The sequence below is a fragment of the Neophocaena asiaeorientalis genome, unplaced genomic scaffold, assembly GCF_003031525.2.
Source record: "Neophocaena asiaeorientalis asiaeorientalis breed wild unplaced genomic scaffold, Neophocaena_asiaeorientalis_V1.1 scaffold437, whole genome shotgun sequence".
NCBI classification, from domain to species: domain Eukaryota; kingdom Metazoa; phylum Chordata; class Mammalia; order Artiodactyla; family Phocoenidae; genus Neophocaena; species Neophocaena asiaeorientalis.
In genome coordinates this window covers 3,694,502-3,716,405 of record NW_020173375.1, presented here as the reverse complement: position 1 = coordinate 3,716,405, position 21,904 = coordinate 3,694,502, and the positions used below count along the sequence as shown (strand labels likewise).

The window sequence follows — 21,904 nt, the reverse complement described above, 5'->3', positions numbered from 1 at the left end:
TCTGCCTGCCGATGCAGGGGACACAGGTTCGTGCCCCGGTCCGGGAAGATCCCACATGCCGCGGAGTGGCTGGGCCCGTGAGCCATGGCCGCTGAGCCTGCGCGTCCGGAGCCTGGGCTCTGCAACGGGAGAGGCCACAACAGTGAGAGGCCCGCGTATCACAAAAAAAAAAAAAAAAAAAAAAAAAAAAACAAGAATGCACCTTAAACACACAGAAACATTTTTCAGGGGATTAAGCATGAAAAATATCTCATGATGCACGTTAACTTTTGTTAAGGCTGAGTAGACATATGGATGTGATAGGACTCCTTCAGAATCACGTCTTCCACGCTGATTTTAATCTCTGATGTGTGTTTTGATCCAACCAGAGAATTATCCTTGGATATCACTATTAATAGGAGAACACAAGCAGCTCTTGTGGAGAAACCAATCAGTGTTTAAAACAAGAAACCAAACAATAGGTATCTACAATAGAATCTAAATAAGCAGACTTCTTTTTTCCACGGCATTTCCCCTTGAGTCCCCAGGGACAGCAGGCATCACAGGAGCGTGTGTGGTGTAAGTGGCCCGGGGTAGGGCTGGGAGCTCCCAGTGGTTCCCTCTTGGAGCCTCTCCCTCCCACTGCTGTGAGTCCTCCTTGCTGATCTGACCCTCTCTGTGCAGGTGTCTGGTTGAGAAGGGAGACGTGGCCTTTGTGAAGTATCCCACGGTCCTGCAGAACACTGACGGTAGGCGTCTACGCTGTCCTTTCCTCTCTCGGAAAACTCAGAGTCCTTCCTGGGAAAACACTCCCCAGATGGGCAAGGGGGAAGTTTATTAACCCCATCAGACTCTGGTGACTTTGGTCCTAACCTTTTTTATTTAGGGAATGAAAAAATTCTTCATGTCTGGGCAGACTTGACAGGGTTGGTTAACACATTGGTCTTGAACTCAACTGACAAACACACAGCTGCCACAGTCCATATGAGCACATCTGGCTGTCTTGATTTTTAGGCGTTCAGGATACAAGTTTTTGTCAGCTGTGTGTATTGCAAATATCTTTTCCCTCTCTGAAAAGGCTTGCCTTTCACTTTCTTGATGATGTCTTTTGATAAACATTCTTCATTTTAGTATGGTTTAATCCATCAGTCTTCTCCTTTCTGCCTAGTGCTTTTCAGGTCTGTTGAAGAAATCTTTGCCTTTAAGAGAATCTATGAGTTTATGAATGTTTCTCTTCTGCTTTATTGTAAAGGCTTTATTGTTTTTTTTTGCACCTCTGTGATTCTCCCAGGCACTGGTGGTCGGTCACACCCCCCATTGAGGGTGCCTTGACCAAAGCTGTCAGCTGTAGCCCATCCACCTCCTCTCTCTCCCCAGGAAAGAACCCTGAAGCCTGGGCGAAGGATCTGAAGCAGGAGGACTTCCAGCTGCTGTGCCTCGATGGCACCAGGAAGCCTGTGACCGAGGCTCAGAGCTGCCACCTGGCCATAGCCCCAAGTCATGCTGTGGTCTCAAGGAAAGATAAGGCGGATTTTGTCCGCAGAATGCTCTTCAACCAACAGGTGTGGGAATTCGGTCCTCATCCACCAAACGAATGCTTAGATTACTTGCAGAGCTGCACAGGCACATCCCAGTCGCATGCCCTTTCTCCCTCGGCAGTGGGCCCTGACTCTGATGAAAGCGGAAGGCTGGCAGCTGCGCTCACTTCTTGCTCTGGGGCTGTCTAGGATATCACAGTGGACTGGAAGAGTCCCAGACGCGTGGGTATCTCAAGCGTCTCCCTGAGACTCACTTGACTCTCTAAGCAGAGTCGTGGTACCTCTTGGGCTTGTTCTGTCACAGAAATAAGGGGGTTGGCCCAGTGCCCTTCACAGTAGGCTGGGCTACATGTGGAAAAGGCAGAACGGAGGTTACTCTGTGTGACCTAGGGAGGATCCCAGTGTGTTTCCTGGACCTGGGTAGGCTGAGACTGTTTTGGCTTCGTGAAAGTCGAAGAGCCAACATTCAGACAACTCATGACCTCTACAGGCAGCCAACAAGGAATGACCCTATGAAGTAGTGGCTGTCTGAATCAGATGATCTTAAGGAAACCCAGAGCCTTGTCTGCCTTTTGCCCTAGCACACCCCATTCCTGGAGGAGCCCCAAATGAGTAATACATATCTTAGCACATTCTGTCCACACATCCCAGTTAAAAGGTGATGACCCAGGGACAGGTGGAAATAGAGAGGCTCTTGGTCATGGACTTTTGAAGGGATGGGTCCCACACAGAGTGAGCTGTCACCTGGGCTACAAGGAAAGTGGACAAAGGAAGGGGGGAGGGGCAGGAAGCGGGGGAGGGGCAGGGTCAGTGCCTGGGGCAGGTCCAGAGAACAGAAGAGGCAAGGTAGTAAGGGCTCCGGCCACAGGAGGACATGGAAGGTTGACCCAGAGAGTTGAAAACATCTGGCAGTGATTGGTTGGGATAGTGATACAGCTGTGAACTTGGAGCTCTTTCTATTTAGCAGTTGCTTTACATACATCATCTCAGTATTTAGCGTAATTACCTCCATATACAAATGAGTAAACTGAGGTTCACTGAGCTCCGTCAAGAATTTTCTTAATGTCACTCGACAGGAAAAGCTAGGGCCTGGATTTGAACCCAGAGGCCATGCTTTGTGCCATTTTACTACGGTACCTCCTAAGCTGTCTCTGTGTCCCAGGTCTCCTAGGGCCTGGCGCTGAGCAGTCCAGCAGACTCGGGGATTCTGAAGCAGAGCACACAGCTCCGTGCTGCCCGGTGCTGCTGGTCATTCGCTGTCTGTCTGTCTAACCCAGGAGCTCTTTGGAAGAAATGGGTTTGAATACATGATGTTCCAGCTGTTCAAATCCTCAAGCAAGGATCTGCTCTTCAGTGATGATACAGAATGTTTGGCTAACCTTCAGGACAGAACAACTTATCAAAAATACTTAGGGCCAGAGTATCTTCATGCTGTTGCTAACATGAGACAGTGCTTACACTCTGGTGAGTAGAATAAACACCAAGGAGCAATAACGTGGGGGTCAAGGTAAACATGTTTGTCTTAAGGACGACGGTGTGCCAAGCCTGGGCCAGTACGAATAAGACACAAAGATTAGGAAGGCTTGCTCCTGGCCCTGCAAGAGGATTCAGGCTTACCAGGGAGGCAGTCAATTAGGCCACAGTATAAGACACTAACTGAAAAGGCCAAATCATTTAAAGGAGCCAGAGAGTGCAACAGAACTGAAGATCATTTGGAAATTGAACTTGTTTACATGTATATTTCCATTTTTTGGCTAATAGAATGAAAATGTCTGTGTGTAGGAGCACTTCAGTGTAGGGAGGAGGTTGGAAATGACACATACATACCACTCAGAGTGGACCAATTTTCAAAGATTTTAAATAAAATGTATAATTAATATTAAAATAAACAAGTGTTGTTAGCCTGAGCAGGCCACCTCTACATATATACGTATGTAGAAGTGGCACTAAGTAAGTCATTTCTCTCTATTTCTATGTACTATAGACATGGCATAGCTGCCTCAAAAAAAATAAGTTGGAGAAATAAAATTAGAGCTGGAATAATCAAATTATTGGGAGTGTGCCTGAATTTTTGTTAAATTATATCATGTGTTAGAGACGTGGAGAATAGGAGGAGAGGAAAGTGTAGATGTTTAAGGATAGCACTGACATCAGTTAGAGGAGAGAGAGAGATTTTTTTAAAAAATCTTCATTACCTACCATTTACTTTTAGAAAATAGGAACAGCATCGTACTTAATAAGCATAGGCAGTACCTGACGGTCTTTCTCTTATGTTACCTCTCACAGAACTTCTGGATGCCTGCACATTCCATGGAAATTAAAAATTGATCAAAGTGGGCAACCGCAGAGATGCTCAGAGCCTGCAAATCCAGTGGGGCCACATTCTAACTTGTCTGCATGGTGGGTCTGTGTTAATATCAGTTAATCTTTATAAGTGTGTCCTGTAACTGATGCAAAAAATAAAATGAATAAAAATTATTGTGTCTTTCAGAAAACTTCATGAAATGTTCTCAGATTTTGGCAGGGGCAGGGGTAGAAAATGGTTTGTTTATACTAGAATTGTGCTTCTGAATTTAGTATGTATTAAATTATATCTTTTTTTAGACCTCTACCAGACTAGCTCAACTTCCCTCCCTATTGTTTGATGGTTTTACCCAAGAGTCAACTCAAATAGAATTTAAGCAATAAATCTGTCTGAAGGGAGTCTGAGTGTGCCAAAAAAGCATTAGTGTGTGCAGTATCAAGGACTTACATAATGAAAATAAAGGATAAGGAATGAGTTTCTGCATTTTGAAAATATATTTGAGCATTTAAAATCCATAATGTCAAGCGGAATCAAACTCCTGATCAGATTAATTGAAAAATATGAAAATTACAGCAAAAATCTCATCCTACTACCTTTTTGCAGTAAATTTCCTAGAAGTGTGATTTACACTCATTTAAGTCAGTTTCTTATCAGAGATTTTGCCTTATCTATTATTACCATGATTCCAGCCTATGGTAGTGCCTCAATAAATGCTGCATGGGAACCCAAGTTATATATTGTGAAGTGCCAGTTTGGTGTGTGGACTTCTGCTTCTGCCTGTGAATGAGTAACCAGTACAGGATTTGCTGTCCTTCCATAAACAACTAAAAAAACTTGAAAAAATACATGAAACAAATGTTCTCAAACATTGGGCTATAACAGTGCAGAACTATGATCCTTGAAAGAAGGAAAAGAAAAGAGGTGTGCAGAGTGATGACCTTACTTTTTCCTTAGAGGAAATTTCCAGATCATGGCAAAGGGAGCAGGAACCCAAGAGAGCCCATCACACTGAGTTGAGGAAACAGAGATAGGAGTTTGGGGAAGCCAGAGTGACTGGAATTTGTATACAGAGAGATCTGTACAGGAGTCTCCTTGAAATGTTTGGCAAAATACTAATCTGCTTGTGTATAGAATGAAACTGAAGTCTGTCAGGCTAGGTAAAGAATGACTGTGAGAGGCCCATAAGCTGAACAATGCCCAGGGCTCCCATGGGGCCAGGAGTCAATCACGTTCCTACCAACCAGTGTGAAGAGACCTCACTGAACACCTAAGCTTTTCTCTGAAGGCAGCTGGGGCTGAAATAGCTGTAGACTAAGGGCTGCTCCATAACTGCCCTTACTGAGAGTGACACTAGCCTTGGTGAGATCAAGCAGATCTGCAAGTCACCTGACTGCCCTCTAAAATAAACCTCAATACTCACTAAAGGAATACAACAAAATCTAAATATTCAACGGTGTGGCATGCATAATATCCAGCATCAGATACAAAGATTACCAGATGTGCAAAGAAGCACAAAATGTGACCCAGAGTCATCAGAAAAATCAACCAGTAGAAACTCACCTAGAAACCACAGAGATGATGGTATTCAGACAATTAACTTTAAACAGTTGTTATAAACAGGCACAAGGATTTAAATGAAAACATGAAGAGAATTCCCTGGCAGTCCAATAGTTAGGACTGGGAGCTTTCACTGCCAAGGGCCCGGGTTCCATCCCTGGTTGGGGAACTAAGATCCCACAAGCCATGTGGCCAAAAATACATACATACATACATACATGAACATAACAAAGTAAAAAGTGTAAGGTTTCAAAAAGAACCAGTGAAAATCTAGAGCGGCAAAATTTGTGTTTCAAGGAATTTGTTTGATCTAAATTGTCTATTTTTGCCATAAAATTGCTCAAAATATTTCCTTATTATTATTTTAATATTTATAGGTTGTGTAGTGATATCTCTTCTTCTATTTTTCATACTGGTAATTTGTATTTTCTTCTTTCTTCTTGACCTGTGTAGCTGTAGCTTTATCAATTTTCTTGAACTTTTCAAAGAATGAATTTTTAGTTTTATAAATTTTCATATTATTTTTTTTAAATTTTTATTTATTTAATTTATTTATTTTTGGCTATGTTGGGTCTCTGTTGCTGCACTCGGGCTTTCTCTAGCTGAGGCGAGCAGGGGCTACTCTTCGTTGCGGTGTGTGGGCTTCTCAATGAGGTGGCTTCTCTTGTTGCAGAGCGCGGGCTCTAGGCTTGGGGCTTCAGTAGTTGTGACTCCCCGGCTCTAGAGCGCAGGCTCAGTAGTTGTGGCACACGGGCTTAGTTGCTCCACGTCATGTGGGATCTTCCTGGGCCAGGGATCGAACCCGTGTACCCTGCATTGGCAGATGGAGTCTTAACCACTGCGCCACCAGGGAAGTCCCACTATTATTTTTTAATCTCACTTTCTGTTCTTAGCCTTACCTCCTTTCTACTTATTTTTCGTTTTTTCTTAGATTCTTAAGGTGCAAGCTTATATCAATATTTAGCCCATTTTATTTTTCTAATATAGACATTTAAAATGATAAATTTTCCTCTAAGCACTGCTTTAGCTGAATCCCACAAATTTTGATATGTTTATTTTCATTATCATTGAGGTACATTTTTTTTCTAGTTTTTCAAAGATTTCTTCTTTGATCTGTTGATTGTTTTAAAATTCTTTTAAATTTCCAAATATTTGGCAATTTTCCAGATATACTTTTGTAATTTATTTCTAATCTAATTCCTTTGTGGTCAGAAGATACATATTCTATATAACTTCAATCCTGCTAAATTTATTGAATTTTTTTTTTTTTTTGGCCAGCATATGACCAATCTTGGTGGATGTTCCATGTATACTTAAAAAAAATAAGTATTCTTAATTGTTTGGTGTAGTTCTGTAATATGTAGTGTAGTACTATAAGTAGCAGTAGGTCAAGTTGGCTAAAGTTATTGTTCAAATCCTCTGCCTTGACTCATTTTCTATCTACTTTTTGCATTAATTACTGAGAGAAGAGGATTGAACTCTTGAACTATAAGTATGGATTTGCTCATTTCTCCCTCCAGTTTAAATAGATTTTGCTTTATATATTTGGAGGCTTTGTTACATACATATTTAGGAGATTAGGCTTTCTTGATGAATTGACTCCCTTACCATTATGAAATGTCCCTAGTTGTCCCTATAATACTTTTTCTTTTTAAGTCTGTTTCATTGGATATTAATATGACCATTCCACCTTTCTCATGATAGTTTGTGCTTGGTTTATTGTTCTACATTCTTTTACTTTTAATTCATCTGTTTCTTTCTATTAAGGAGGGTTTCTTATAAAGAGCACATAGTTTTTTTTTTTATTCAGTGTGACATTCTCTTCCCTTTTAAATGATGTGTTTAGTTCATTTACATATAATGTAATTTTTGATATTTGTTTTCTATCTGTCTCATCTGTTCCTTGTTCCTTATTTCCTCTTTTCTGCCTTCTGTTGGATTAATTGAATAATTTTTAGTATTTCATTTTATCTTCTCTGTTTGTTTATTAGCTATTCTTTTATTTTTAATAACTTCTCCAAGGTTTGTAATATACATCTTTAGCTTAATACCAGCATCAAATAACATTATATCACTTTGTGTCTAACATAAGATCCTGTACAGCTCCACTTTCCCCAGTGATGTGCGGATAAACTTTTAACAACCAGATCTTCAAGGTAAAAAAAGCCTTGATTTGTGTCATTTGCCAGTTTCATGAAGTATGTACTCTTGCCATGGATGATTTCAAGCTACCAAAGTGATGTCAATGAATTCAGAGTTGAGTAGAGATACACACAATCAGCCTTTGCAAGCCATCACAAGCTGGCTGTACTACCCCACTGACTTCCCTGTTTTATCTTTTGTGCTCTTACTATCATACATTTTACTTCTACATATGTTAGAAACTCCACAGTATATTTTTATTATTTTTACATCAAGCTGTCAATTACCTTTTAAAGAAATTTAAAAATGAAAAAAATCTTATAATATTTACCCACATCTCTACTGTTTCTAGCTCTCTCCATACTTTTGTGTAGGTTATAGATTTTAGATATTTTGAGGCTATGTCTTTCTGGCATGCTTTCATTGTCTGTAGATATGTTATTTTTCTTCTTATTTAATTTTCTGTAATAACTTTGTATAGTATTTGACCGCAGTACTTTTGGTTACTGAATTTTATGTGAAATTTGCTTTCCTGAACTTTTAGACTAAGGCTATTCTCAGGAAAGATTTTCTAACTTTACAGAGCTCCGTCTTCTGTTGTTTTGTGCATTATTCAAAAACATAGTAGCTTGCTTTCTTGGGTTTTTTGGTTTTATTCCCTTGTCCACTTTGGTCCAAACCTTCCTTTTACTTAATCCTTGTTTTCCCTTTCCTACACAAATCTGATTCCACGTTCAGCAGTCTCTTGCACCAGACTGCTCCAGGTCCTTTTGTCCTTCTTGGGAAAGGTATTTTCACATCTCGTCCTAGGCTGTCTCCCTACAGGATACCCCTAGGAAGCCACAGGCATGCTTATCCTTCAACCTGGGGCTTCTAGGAAGACTCTCTTCTAGAGTTTCACCTGCTACATAGTCCTCAGGCTCTGTTGCCTGAAGCCTCAGAGACTGTTGCCTCTGATGGGCTTGAGTCTCTGCCACCAGTTTCCCCTACCAGGAGAGCCACCCTTGCAGTCTTGAGTGGATTAGACTTGAGGCAGGAGCCTGAAGATCCTGGTCCAACAGGGACTTCTCCCTGTCTGGGGAAAAGCTATCAAGCACTCTACCTCTACTTTCTCCCAATTCTAAGACTTGGAAAAAAGACCAGAGCAGATAATAAATGTTTAGAATTTCAACACGTTTGGGGTATTAATGGACCCCTTTGAGTATTAATAAAATCATGGGACTCTCACCATCATAACACACACACACACACACACACACACACACACACACAAACACACCCCTTGGTGTATAATTTTTGTGTATTCATAGCTCCAGTCCACTGATTCTACTGCAACCTCACACCACTTTCCCCTGGGGTGGAGGGGTGGGGATAGAGGCTACTTAATCTATTTTCAGGCAGATTCTACCCTGAGGGGCTAATAAGTCTTGTTGCACATATAGACAAGTTGCATATATTTATGTAAAAGACCTATCTGTGGAACATTTAGGACAACTAAAAGGGTAGGATAATTTAATGGTAGAAACCAAGAGTTGACACCAATTGTCTACAAATCTGTATAGATCAAAGGTTTACTTTGAAACAGCTAAGAAACCAGGTGGACTTTGCTATCCTCTTCCCACACAGAGCAGGGACATCAAACAATGGCATTTGCTGTCAGGGCAGTAGAGGAATCTGCAATCTGTTTCTTTTGCCCCAGGAGCACTAGACTCTGCTCAGCTTAACCAGTCACTCCTCATGGGCCCACCTGAAGATCTCAGGACTTGGCTTCTCTTGATGAAAGAGCATGGGAAGTGAAATCCCTAAATGACTTAGAAGACATTATGAATGACACCTTTCAAGAAAGCATGTCACAGGATGGTGGGGATAGCTCAGGATATTGAGTCCAAAATCCTGGGTTCTGGCTTTGTCTGCTGGGCACCCTACCAGTTATGTTCTCTGGCTGGGCTTCAGTTTTTCTCTCTATAAAATGAGATCATTGTACTAGATGGTCTTGCAGAGTGTGTTTTGCTGAAGGGTCTTAGCAATGGAAGGTGCCATGAAGATATTATGTGGGGTCACTTCATTAATTCACTGAATATGTTGTTAGTACTCAGTCTGTGCTGTGTGTTCCATAATAATGAAAGCATTGCCCATCTATTGGTGACTCTTACATGTCAGGCAGGACTAGCACTTTAATAGCACTGTAAGTAATCTTCGAAATGACCCAAGAAGGTCTCATATTCCTATTATTAAAGAGAAAATGTGCTAGGAATAGGTAGGTAACTTGTCCAGCATCACGTATCTTCTAAGTGGCCTATGATTCAAAACGAGGAGTCTCTGACTCCAATTTCATACCCATTTTATTCTACAGATTGCATATGATAATACCCAGTATCTGTCCTCAAGAATGGACAGGTGAATAAAAAGCGTGCATAGGTAACTAGCATAAGGTGAAAAAAATTTTGCAGCATCTGCTTGCTATATTCTTTATGATGCATTGTCTAGGATCTAATGGTGAGCATGCTTGCAGGGCTCCCTGATGTGGTGTGACTCAGGAGCTGGGGTCACAACACTGTGCACACGGGAATTGAAGGGGAAGATATTGGTCATGACATAAATAAAAATAAGAAGGAGAATAATGTACTGGGTACTGTACCAGTGATTTATTTAATTGCTAATTTAGTTCTCATAATAACCCTATGAAGTAGGTATCATTATTCTCATTTTCTAGGTGGGAAACAAAAGGTGGTGAGAGTGAAGTAACTCGCCTAAGTCACTAAACAACTGAAAGTCTTACTGAATAGAAGTAAATGTGTAGAAGCAAATGACCAAATCACACTAGATATAGTGGTGTCCCCAGTCAAGGAGAACCAGGACCAGGTTCTCCTCTTGTCCCAGTCTTTGCAGCTGTGATCATTTCTCATGTTTACTTAATGCTCCTTCTATCACCACTACATTCCTGCTTAGCACTGGGCAGGTGATTTCCAAATACAAATCTGGAAATTAACTCCACTTCTGGGAGCAGATTCCTCTACCTGAGATCTTTCTTTCATTTTAAAATGAAGACTCCTTGACACCCTGGTGTTCTGGCCCACTTTATACCAGGCTCTTAGAATTCCCCAGCCTTCCTTTCCCCTCCATAGTATCCCGCTGTGTGGCCTGGGAGAAGTCAATTGCCAGAGGGGCTTTTGAACAGATGTTCCATCCTGGGACAGATCCTACCTGTTTCACAATTTTGTCTGAAATCAACCCTGCCATGGAGCTCTAAACTGTGCCCCAGCCCTGACCTCTAACTCTCTTCCCATCTTTGCCAGACCTGTCGGAGTGCCCTGCCAAGAGCATGCCAGAGAAGACCAACTTTCCCTGCACACCTGCCTTTGATCAGGGACTTTTGTCCCTTTACACATGACAGTTTCCATAGTCCACTTAGCTCCAGGGTCAGTGGCCTCTGCACCTATTGGCCTAGTGGTCAGATACAGCCAGGTTAGGTTGAACATTATACTGATAAGGAGAGAGTTTTATTAGGAGGTTCTTTTGCATGCAGAATAGACATCTCTGGCTTTTGAAACAAGGACAAACACCAGCTAGTCTCTCCCAGTACATTATAGAAGAATGATTGTGTTGAGGAAAAGGAGCCCAGAGCTTTGTTTAATGGTAAAAAATGTTAACTATCTCTGTTCAGTTTTTCCTCATTCTGCACAGGATCCTGCTCTCTGCCCTTCACAGTTTACTGTGTGACTGTGGAGACAGGTTAAAAAGCTCCTCTTCCTTTTCCTTTTCTCTACTTTTCTCTTTCTCTTCCCTTTTTTGTTCTTTTCTTCAGTTAAAAAATACTTATTTGTTCTCCTTCATTTCCTCTCCTTGAGATGGCCAGGGGGAGTGAAGCCTGAGGGACTGGGGCCAAAGAGGCAGCTGGAGGATCAGGAGATTGATAATATACAGGGGAATGGAACAAAGAGCTAAAAATATTGAGAACATCAAGATCCAGCTTTCTCACTGTCAGGAGGAAAGGAGATGCAAATATGGGGAGGGAGAAAACGAAAAGATTTGCTGTGATGTTCAACTTGAATTGGAGGAATCGGTGTGAACTCATGGTTGGAGAGAGAGAGAGGGAGGGAGGGAGAGATGGATGTAGATGTGTGTTATTATGGAGATCTATATCTATATATCTATATCTGTATCATCTATACATATGTTAAAAGATCCTAGTATCAATTTCTCTCCAAAGCAGTTACCACACCTAGCACCCATATTTTGGTTCCTAAATACCATTCTATACTAAAAGGATAAAGTTTCTTAGAGAAATGAGATTCCTGAAACAGAGATTCCAGAGCTAGTATAGGGAAAGTATGAGATAGGCCTGAATGTCTTATTCTGCCAGAAAGTGAAGTGCCTAAAAAATTATGGGGCTTGTAACAAATACACAGGAGCAAGCGTGAAGGGCCACAACAATCTAATCATCAAAATAAATGAGGGGGAGGGTTCTGGGAAGATGGCAGAGTATAAAGCACCAAGAATCAGTCTTCCCGCTCAAACAGCAATTACACTGGTAGAAACTGTTTGATGTAAGTATTTTTGAACGTTGGCATCCATTGAAGGCTTCCAAATTCCAGGGGAATGTTTAAAGGGTAAACTGCCATTAATTTCAGTCAATTTCAGTTCTTAGCCTAGCAGTGGCTACCCATCTCCCTCCCCCATGCCCTACATCAGGCAGCTGTGTATGTATTCCTGGAGCAGCTTGCACACAGCTTGTGGGATCCAAGGTGGGCAATAAGGATCCTGTTATGAAATATTAGGGATTTGTGTTATGGTCATTGATTGCAGCTTCTGAACATGGAGGTGCAGATACAGAGGAGGGAAGCCATTGTTATTGCACTTCTCTTTGTTGCAAGACCCTCCTCCTCTGAGTGACTCCCAGAGGGTTTAAAGGGCCAGTACCTTTTTACCACCCCCCCTCACTTTTTTCTTTTTCTCCCTTTTGAAAATGAGACATTTAAGACTAGGGCATTAAAAAGCAACTGCATATTCAAGAGAAATTAGAAAGTCATTGTGCATACCCAGGGAAAGGAGCAGGATCAAAAATGACTGAAAAGATCTTAAGTTTGTACTTCAGCTGATCCATGGCACAGAGATAGTCTACAGCAATAGAAAACAAAACAAAATGGCAAACGCTGAGGAAGGAGAATCTGATTTCCAGAGTTACTATACTGTTAGATTCAAATGTCCAGTTTTCAAAACAACAACAAAACAAGGCATACAAAGAAACAGAAATGTATGGACCATTCAAAAGAGAAAAAAATCAACAGAAACTGTTCCTGAAAAAGACCTGATGATGGGTCTACAAGATGAAGACTTTAAAATAACTGTTTCAAAAATGCTCAAGAGAGAACTAAAAGGATATGTGCAGAAAGTAAGCAAACAAAAAAATGATGTATAATCAAAATGGAAATATAAGTAAAGAGATAGAAAACCTAAAAGAAATTCTGAAGCTAAAAGTATAATAACTGAAATAAACATTCATTAAAGGAATTCAAAGACATTTTTGAACAGGGAGAAGAATCAGTGAACTGAAAGACAGGACAATTGAAATTATTGAGTCTGAAGAGCAAAAAGAAAAATTATGGAGCAAAAGTGAACAGAGAATAAGGGACAAGTGTGTCTTCATAATGTAGAATAACTTATACATTGTGGGAGTCCCAGAAGGAGAATAGAAAGGAGTAGAGAGAATATTTGAAAAAATAATGGGCAAAAATTTCCCAGGTTTGATGAAAGACATGAATATAAATCCAAGAAGCTCAGTGAACACCAAGTAAGATGAACCCAGGACCCACACCAAGACATATTATAACCAAACTGTCAAAAGTAGAGACAAAAAAATAATCTTGAATGCAGAAAGAAAGAAGCAACTCTTGACATACAAGGGATCTTCAACAAGGTTATTAACAAATTCCTCTGCAAAAACTTTGCAGGACCACCACTTCCCTGGTGGTCCAGTGGTTAAGACTCTGCACTCCCAATGCAGGGGGCCTGTGTTCAATCCCTGGTCAGGGAAGTAGATCTTACATGCTACAATTAAGAGCCCACATGCCACAACAAAGATCCCACATGGGCAATGAAGATCCTGCGTACCCCAACTAAGACCCAGCGCAGCCAAATAAATAAATAAATATTTAAAAACAAAACTTTGGAGGACAGAAGGCAGTGGGCTGATACATTTAAGGTGCCAAAAGAAAAAACACTATCAATCAAGAATCCTATATCTGAAAAAAAAGAAAAAAAAAAAAAAAAAAAAAAATCCTATATCTGGCAAAATTGTTCTTCAAATAATCCTATATCTGAAAAAAAAAAAAAAAAAAAAAAAAAAAAAGAATCCTATATCTGGCAAAATTGTTCTTCAAAAGTGAGGGAGAAATTAAGACTTTCCCAGATAAACAAAAGCTGGGGACATTTGTTACCACTAGACCTGCCCTGCAAGAAATACTAAAGGTAGTTTTGCAGGTTGAAATCAAATGACACAGGGCTTCCCTGGCGATGCAGTGGTTAAGAATCCACCTGCTAACACAGGGGACGTGGGTTCAAGCCCTAGTCCGGGAAGATCCCACATGCCATGGAGCACCTAAGCCTGTGCACCACAACTACTGAACCTGCATTCTAGAGCCTGTGAGCCACAGCTACTGAAGCCCACGTGCCTAGAGCCTGTGCTCCGCAACAAGAGAAGCCACCGCAATGAGAAGCCCGCACACTGCAAGGAAGAGTAACCCCCACTCGCCGCAACCAGAGAAGGCCTGTGCACAGCAATGAAAACCCAATAGAGCCAAAAATAAAAAAAAAATTAATTAATTAAAAAAAGAAAGAAATCAAAGGACACTAGACAATAACTTGAAGCCTTATGCAGAAATAAAGATCACAGTAAAGGAAAATACATGAGTGATTATAAAAGCTAGTATTATTGTAACAAGGGTTTATAATTCCACATTTTGTTTTCTACTTATATAAGAGACTAATGCATAAAAATTTATTAGCTTATGTTTTCAGACACAATGTATAAAGATGTAATTTTATGAAATCAACAATTGAAAGGGGGTGGGGAATGGAGCTGTAAACAAGCAGTTTTTGTATGTTATTCAAGTTAGGATGGTATAAGTTCAACTTAGAGTGTTAGAACTTTAAGATGTAATCTCCATAGTAACCACATGGAAAATAGGTATAGAATACACACAAAAGGAAATGAGAAAGAAATTAAAATGTTTCACTACCAAAAAAAAAAAATCAACTAAACACGAGAAGACAGTAATGCTGGAAATGAACAGAAAAATGCTGTATGGCATGTAGAAAACAAATAGTACTATGACAGAAGTCCTTCCTTATCAGCAATTACTTTCAATGTAAATGGATTAAACCCTCTAATAAAAAGACAGAAATTAGCAGAATGGAAAAAAACATGATATAATAAAACATTGTCTGCAAGAGACTTACTTTTATCCAAAGACACAAATAGATTGAATGTGAAATGATGGAAGAAAATATTCCATCCAAATAGTAACCAAAAGAGAACAGGATTGGCTATAATAATATCAGAAAAAATAGACTTTAAATCAAAAAAGTTTATAACAGACAAAGAAGAACATTATATATTAGTAAAGATTTCAATACAGTAAAATGATATAAGCATTACAAACATTTACAAACCTAACAATAGACCATCAAAATATATAAAGCAAAATTTGTCAGAATTAAAGGGAGAAATAGACAGTTCTACAGTAACAGTTGGAGACATCAATATCCCACTCTCAATAATGGACAGAATAACCAGTTAGAAGATAAGCATGGAAATAGAGGACTTCAACAACTCATTAAATCAACTAGATCAAACAGACATATACAGAACACTCCACCCAATAACAACAGAATACACATTCTTTTTAAGTGCAAATACACATTCTTTTCAGGATATGTTAGGCCACACATTAAGTCTCAATAGACTTTAAAGATAGATATAATATAAAGTATCTTGTCTGACTAGAACAGAATACTGTATGCTAACACATATATATGGAATCTAAGAAAAAAAAAAAAAAGCTCATGAAGAACCTAGGGGTAAGATGGGAATAAAGACACAGACCTACTAGAGCATGGACTTGAGGATATGGGGAGGGGGAAGGGTAAGCTGTGACAAAGCTAGAGAGTGGCATGGACATATATACACTACTAAACGTAAAATAGATAGATAGCTACTGGGAAGTAGCTGCATAGCACAGGGAGATCAGTTTGGTGCTTTGTGACCACCTAGAGGGGTGGGATAGGGAGGGTGGGAGGGAGGGAGATGCAAGAGGAGGGAAGAGATATAGGAACATATGTATATGTATAACTGATTCACTTTGTTATAAAGCAGAAACTAACACACCATTGTAAAGCAATTATACTCCAATAAAGATGTTAAAAAAAAAAGGTGATTAGGAATTATCTTAACAAAAGAGGTAAAAGTTTTGTACAATGAAAACTACAAAACATTGCTAAAAGAAGTTAAAGAAGACATAAATGTAAAGACCTTCCATGTTTATTGATTAGAAAACTTAACATTGTTATGATGTCAATACTACCCTAAGTAATCTACAGATTAAATGCAATTCCTATCAAAACCCAAATGACATTTTTTTCTCAGAAATAGGAAAAAATCCTAAAATTCATATGGAATCTCAAGTGATCCTGAATAGCCAAAACACTTTTGAATAAGAACAAAGCTGGAGGACTCACATTTCCTGTTGTCAAAACATAGCAACAAACATAACATTATATTTTATAGATTTCAAAAGAGTATGGTGCTGGCATAAAGACAGACACATAGATCAAAGTAATAGAATAGAAAACCCAGAAATAATCACTGACATATATCCACAAAGGGGTTCAATCATTCAATAGGTGAAAGGATAGTCTTTTTGACAAATCGTGCTAAGAAAACTGGGTATAAACATGCAAAAGAAAGAAGTTGGACACTCACCTAATACCATATAAAAATTAACTCAAAATTATTTAAAGACCTAGACTTAAGACATAAAAAGTATAAAGCTATTGGAAGAAAACATAGGGAAGAAGCTTGATGATATTGGATTTGGCAGTGATTTCTTGGATGTGACATCAAGGCACAGGCAACAAAAGCAAAAACAGACAGATTGAAGTTTATGAAAATTAAAACTTTTCTGCATCAAAAGATACTATGAACAGTGAAAGGTAACCCACAGAATGGGAGAAAACATTTCCATGTTAGATATCTGCTAAGGGATTAATACCTAGAATATATAGAAAACTCCTAAAACTCAACAAGAGAAAAACAAACATCCAATTCAAAAATCGGCAAAGAACTTTAATTTTTTTGAAAAGAAATTATATGAATGGTAAATAGGCACATGAAAAGATGCTCAACATAACTAATCATTAGAGAAATGCAAATTAAATCTACATTAAGATACCGCATACTCATTGGAATGGCTCCTATTAAAAAAACCAGAAAGTAGTAAGTGTTGGTGAGGATGTGGATTAATTAAAACCCTGTTGGTGGGAATGTACAGCCGTTGTGGAAAACAGTATGGAGATTTCTCAAAAAACATTAGATGTAGAGTTACCATATGATCCAGATATTCACTTCTTAGTATATACCCAAAAGAATTGAAAGCAGGGTCTTGTAGAGATATTTATACACTCATGGTTTATAGAAGTATTGTTTGCAATAGCTAAAATGTGGAAGCAACCCAAGTGCCCATTGCTAGATGAATGGATAAGCAAATATGGTATGTACATACAATGGAATATTATTCAGCCTTAAAAAAGAAGGAAATTATTGACATGTGCTACAACATGGATGAAACGAGGATATTATGGTAAGTGAAGTAAGACAATCACAAAAGGCAAATAGTGTATGATTCCACTTAAATGAAGCACTTAGTGTAGTCAAAATCATAGAGATAGAAAGTAGAGAAGTGGTTGCCAGGGGCTGGGGGTAAGGGAAAATGAGGAATTATTGTTTACTGGTGTAGAGTTTCAATTTTGCAAGATGAAAAGAATTCTGGAGATGTATGGTGGTGACAATTTGCACAGCAATATGAATGTCCTTAATATCACTGAACTGTACACTTTAAAATGGTTAAGATGATAAATTTCATGTTATGTGTTTTTTACCACAATAAAAAATGGAAAAAAAGAATAATAGTAAAGTATTATAACCCACTGAATATAAAAGAAACCCCCAAGCCCATGCTGATAAAAACAAATAAAAGGAAATCAATAAATAAATGGAGAAAGAGAAGTACTTGTCTATTTTAGAATGGCAATTGATAAATGCACAAGGAATGATATAATCAGAAAAATCACTATTTGGTAATCAATATAGTAATAATGATTCAGGCAAGAATCATCAATGGATGCTAAAACTGGAGGATGAAAGTCTGATGAGGAACAAAATGTTAAGTAGTTTCAAAGTGTCTCTCCACAGACTACTCATTAATTACAAAGGAAAATTTACAGTGTAGAAACCTGTCAGACACCACCTTAACCAAGCAAATAAAGGTTACAGAAGTGATAATGGAACAAATTACTATTGTGTTCCTTCTAATGCAATACTCTGAGAACCCAGCCTCACTTCTGTGATGTTGCTGTCAAAAATGCACACCTGAATCAAATCATGAAGCAATTTCAGACAGACCCAAATTGAGGGACTTTCTGTAAAATGCTGTTAAATGCAAAATAACATGTTAAATCACACCAGCCGAATCCAGAATGTTGGAAATTCCAAAGGACAAATGATGCAGTTTCTTCAACAAGTAAATAGCATAAAGGGTAAAAGAAAAAAGCAGAAGAGATTTAAGATATATAACCAATTCAATGCCTGGATCTTGTTTTAGGTTCTAATTTGAATGAGGTAATAAAAATTTTTGACAACCAGGTAAACTGGAATACTAACTGGGAATTAGATAATAATATGGAATAATTGTTCATTTATGACAGGTGTGATAAATGCATTATGGTTAAATATTAAAAATCCCTTAGCTGTTAGAGATACACACTTTTGTGGGTGAAGTAATGCACTGTCTGTTACTCCAGAAAAAAATGGGGAAGCGGAAGGATGGATGAAATAATATTGGCGAAATGTTGACAATTGATGAAGTTGGGTAAGGTGTACATGGGAGTTTATTACATCATTTTCTCTACTTATGTGTATATTTGAAAATGGCATATATCTATGTAAAAGAAGGCGGAGGAAGAGAAGACAAATCTGGAAGAGAAGAGGAATCTGAAATAGACCTTAAACCATAGCTAGTGAAGAGTTTAATTTGCTTTTTAATGTGAAAGAATTGGAATAAACATAAGAACTAAATTATATACCAACTGTGGTGGATGTATGTCTACAAATACTTATTTAGTGGACTGTATATAATTTTAATTCATACTACTAATCCAGTGTCAAGTAATAGAAAGCATGTAGGTAATTTTATTGATAATGAACAGCTGAATTGGATAGACATGGCAATTATATTTCAGATGTCAGTACTTAGAGTTAGGCAGAAAAGTTTAGAAAAATCAAATGCATTTTGTTCTAATCTTGGAATGCTACAACTTACACAACCAAACAAATGTCTATTTAAGGTCTTTTGCATTTCCTTATAAACTTTAGGATTACATTGTCAATCCCCACTAAAAAATATTAAAAACTTATTAGGAGTTAGATTGGGAGTTCACGGAACCTATATATTATAATTTGAGGAGAACTGACATCTTTATAATATTGAGTCACCATTCCATTTTCTGTGTATAGCCTTTCATTAACTTAGAGTTTCTTTAGTATTTCTCATCAATATTCTACAGTTTGGTGTGTAAAAATTTTAGACATCTTTTGATAGACTTATTCTTGGTCATCTGTGATTCTTATACTACTTTAAATAGCATTTTCATTAAAAAAAATTTAATCTAAGAATATAATTGATTTTTGTATATTTATCTTATATCCAGCAACACTGCCTGACATTTTTCTTTTCTTTCACATTTTAAAAAATTAATTAATTATTTATTTTTTTGGAGTATAATTGCTTTACAATGGTGTGTTAGTTTCTGCTTTATAACAAAATGAATCAGTTATACATATACATATGTTCCCATATCTCTTCCCTCTTGCAACTCCCTCCCTTCCACCCTCCCTATCCCACCCCTCCAGGCAGTCACAAAGCACCGAGCTGATCTCCCTGTGTTATGCGGCTGCTTCCCACTAGCTATCTACCTTACATTTGGTAGTGTATATATGTCCATGCCTCTCTCTCGCTTTGTCACAGCTTACCCATCTCCCTCCCCATATCCTCAAGTCCATTCTTTAGTAGCTCTGTGTCTTTATTCCTGTCTTACCCCTAGGTTCTTCATGACATTTTTTTCCCTTAAATTCCATATACATGTGTTAGCATATGGTATTTGTCTTTCTCTTTCTGACATACTCTGTATGACAGACTCTAGGTCTATCCACCTCATTACAAATAGCTCAATTTCGTTTCTTTTTATGGCTGAGTAATATTCCATTGTATATATGTGCCACATCTTCTTTATCCATTCATCCGATGATGGACACTTAGGTTGTTTCCATCTGCGGGTTATTGTAAATAGAGCTGCAATGAATATTTCGGTATATGACTCTTTCTGAATTACGGTTTTCTCAGGGTATATGCCCAGTAGTGGGATTGCTGGGTCATATGGTAGTTCTATTTGTAGTTTTCTAAGGAACCTCCATACTGTTCTCGACAGTGGCTGTATCAATTTACATTTCCACCAAGAGTGCAAGGGGGTTCCCTTTTCTCCACACGCTCTCCAGCATATATTGTTCCTAGATTTTTTGATGATGGCCATTCTGACTGGTGTGAGATGATATCTCATTGTAGTTTTGATTTGCATTTTTCTAATGATTAATGATGTTGAGCATTCTTTCACGTGTTTGTTGGCAGTCTGTAGTAATGTCTCATGATTTTTTGTATTTCTGCAGTGTCAGTTGTTACTTCTCCTTTTTCATTTCTAATTCTATTGATTTGAGTCTTCTCCCTTTTTTTCTTGATGAGTCTGGCTAATGGTTTATCAATTTTGTTTATCTTCTCAAAGAACCAGCTTTTAGTTTTATTGATCTTTGCTATCGTTTCCTTCATTTCTTTTTCATTTATTTCTGATCTGATCTTTATGATTTCTTTACTTCTGCTAACTTTGGGGTTTTTTTGTTCTTCTTTCTCTAATTGCTTTAGGTGCAAGTTTAGGTTGTTTATTTGAGATGTTTCCTGTTTCTTAAGGTAGGATTGTATTGCTATAAACTTCCCTCTTAAACCTGCTTTTGTTGCATCCCATAGGTTTTGGGATGTCGTGTCTCCATTGACATTTGTTTCTAGGTATTTTTTGATTTGCTCTTTGAGTTCTTCAATGATCACTTCGTTATTTAGTAGTGTTTTGTTTAGCCTCCATGTGTTTGTATTTTTTACAGATCTTTTCCTGTAATTGATATCTAGTCTCATAGTGTTGTGGTCGGAAAAGATAATTGATACAATTTCAATTTTATTAAATTTACCAAGGCTTTATTTGTGACCCAAGATATGATCTATCCTGAAGAATGTTCCAAGAGCACTTGAGAAAAATGTGCATTCTGTTGTTTTTGGATGTAATGTCCTATAAATATCAATTAAGTCCATCTTATTTAATGTATCATATAAAGCTTATGTTTCCTTATTTATTTTCATTTTGGATGATCTGTCCATTGGTGAAAGTGGGGTGTTAAAGTCCCCTACTATGAATGTGTTAGTGTCGATTTCCCCTTTTATGGCTGTTAGTATTTGTCTTATGTATTGAGGTGCTCCTATGTTGGGAGCATAAATATTTACAATTGTTATATCTTCTTCTTGGATCGATCCCTTGATCATTATGTAGTGTCCTTCTTTGTCTCTTCTAATAGTCTTTATTTTAAAGTCTATTTTGTCTAATATGAGAATTGCTACTCCAGCTTTCTTTTGGTTTCCATTTGCATGAAATATCTTTTTCCATCCCCTTACTTTCAGTCTGTATGTGTCTCTAGGTCTGAAGTGGGTCTCTTGTAGACAGCAAATACATGCGTCCTGTTTTTGTATCCTTTCAGTCAGTCTGTGTCTTTTGGTGGACACATTTAATCCATTTACATTTAAGGTAATTATTGATATGTATGTTCCTATCCCGTTTTCTGAATTGTTTTGGCTTTGTTATTGTAGGTCTTTTCCTTCTCTTGTGTTTCTTGCCTAGAGAAGTTCCTTTAGCAGTTGTTGTAAAGCTGGTTTGGTGGTGCTGAACTCTCTCAGCTTTTGCTTGTCTGTAAAGGTTTAAATTTCTCCATCAAATCTGAATGAGATCCTTGCTGGGTAGA

The 21,904-nt window shown here is 38.3% G+C and overlaps 1 protein-coding gene across 1 annotated transcript in view; it reads left to right on the top strand.

Moving 5' to 3' along the window:
• The window catches only part of LOC112400480 (inhibitor of carbonic anhydrase), a 40,327-nt gene extending 36,332 nt beyond the window's left edge, over window positions 1–3,995 (top strand). Inside the window, exons 14-17 of the mRNA XM_024746248.1 lie at window positions 664–728; window positions 1,357–1,541; window positions 2,795–2,981; window positions 3,804–3,995. Of these exons, the coding sequence (XP_024602016.1) occupies window positions 664–728; window positions 1,357–1,541; window positions 2,795–2,981; window positions 3,804–3,838 (472 nt within the window). The 3' untranslated portion in view covers window positions 3,839–3,995. The remainder of the gene's footprint in view (window positions 1–663; window positions 729–1,356; window positions 1,542–2,794; window positions 2,982–3,803) is intronic.
• The last annotated feature ends 17,909 nt before the right edge of the window (window positions 3,996–21,904 follow it).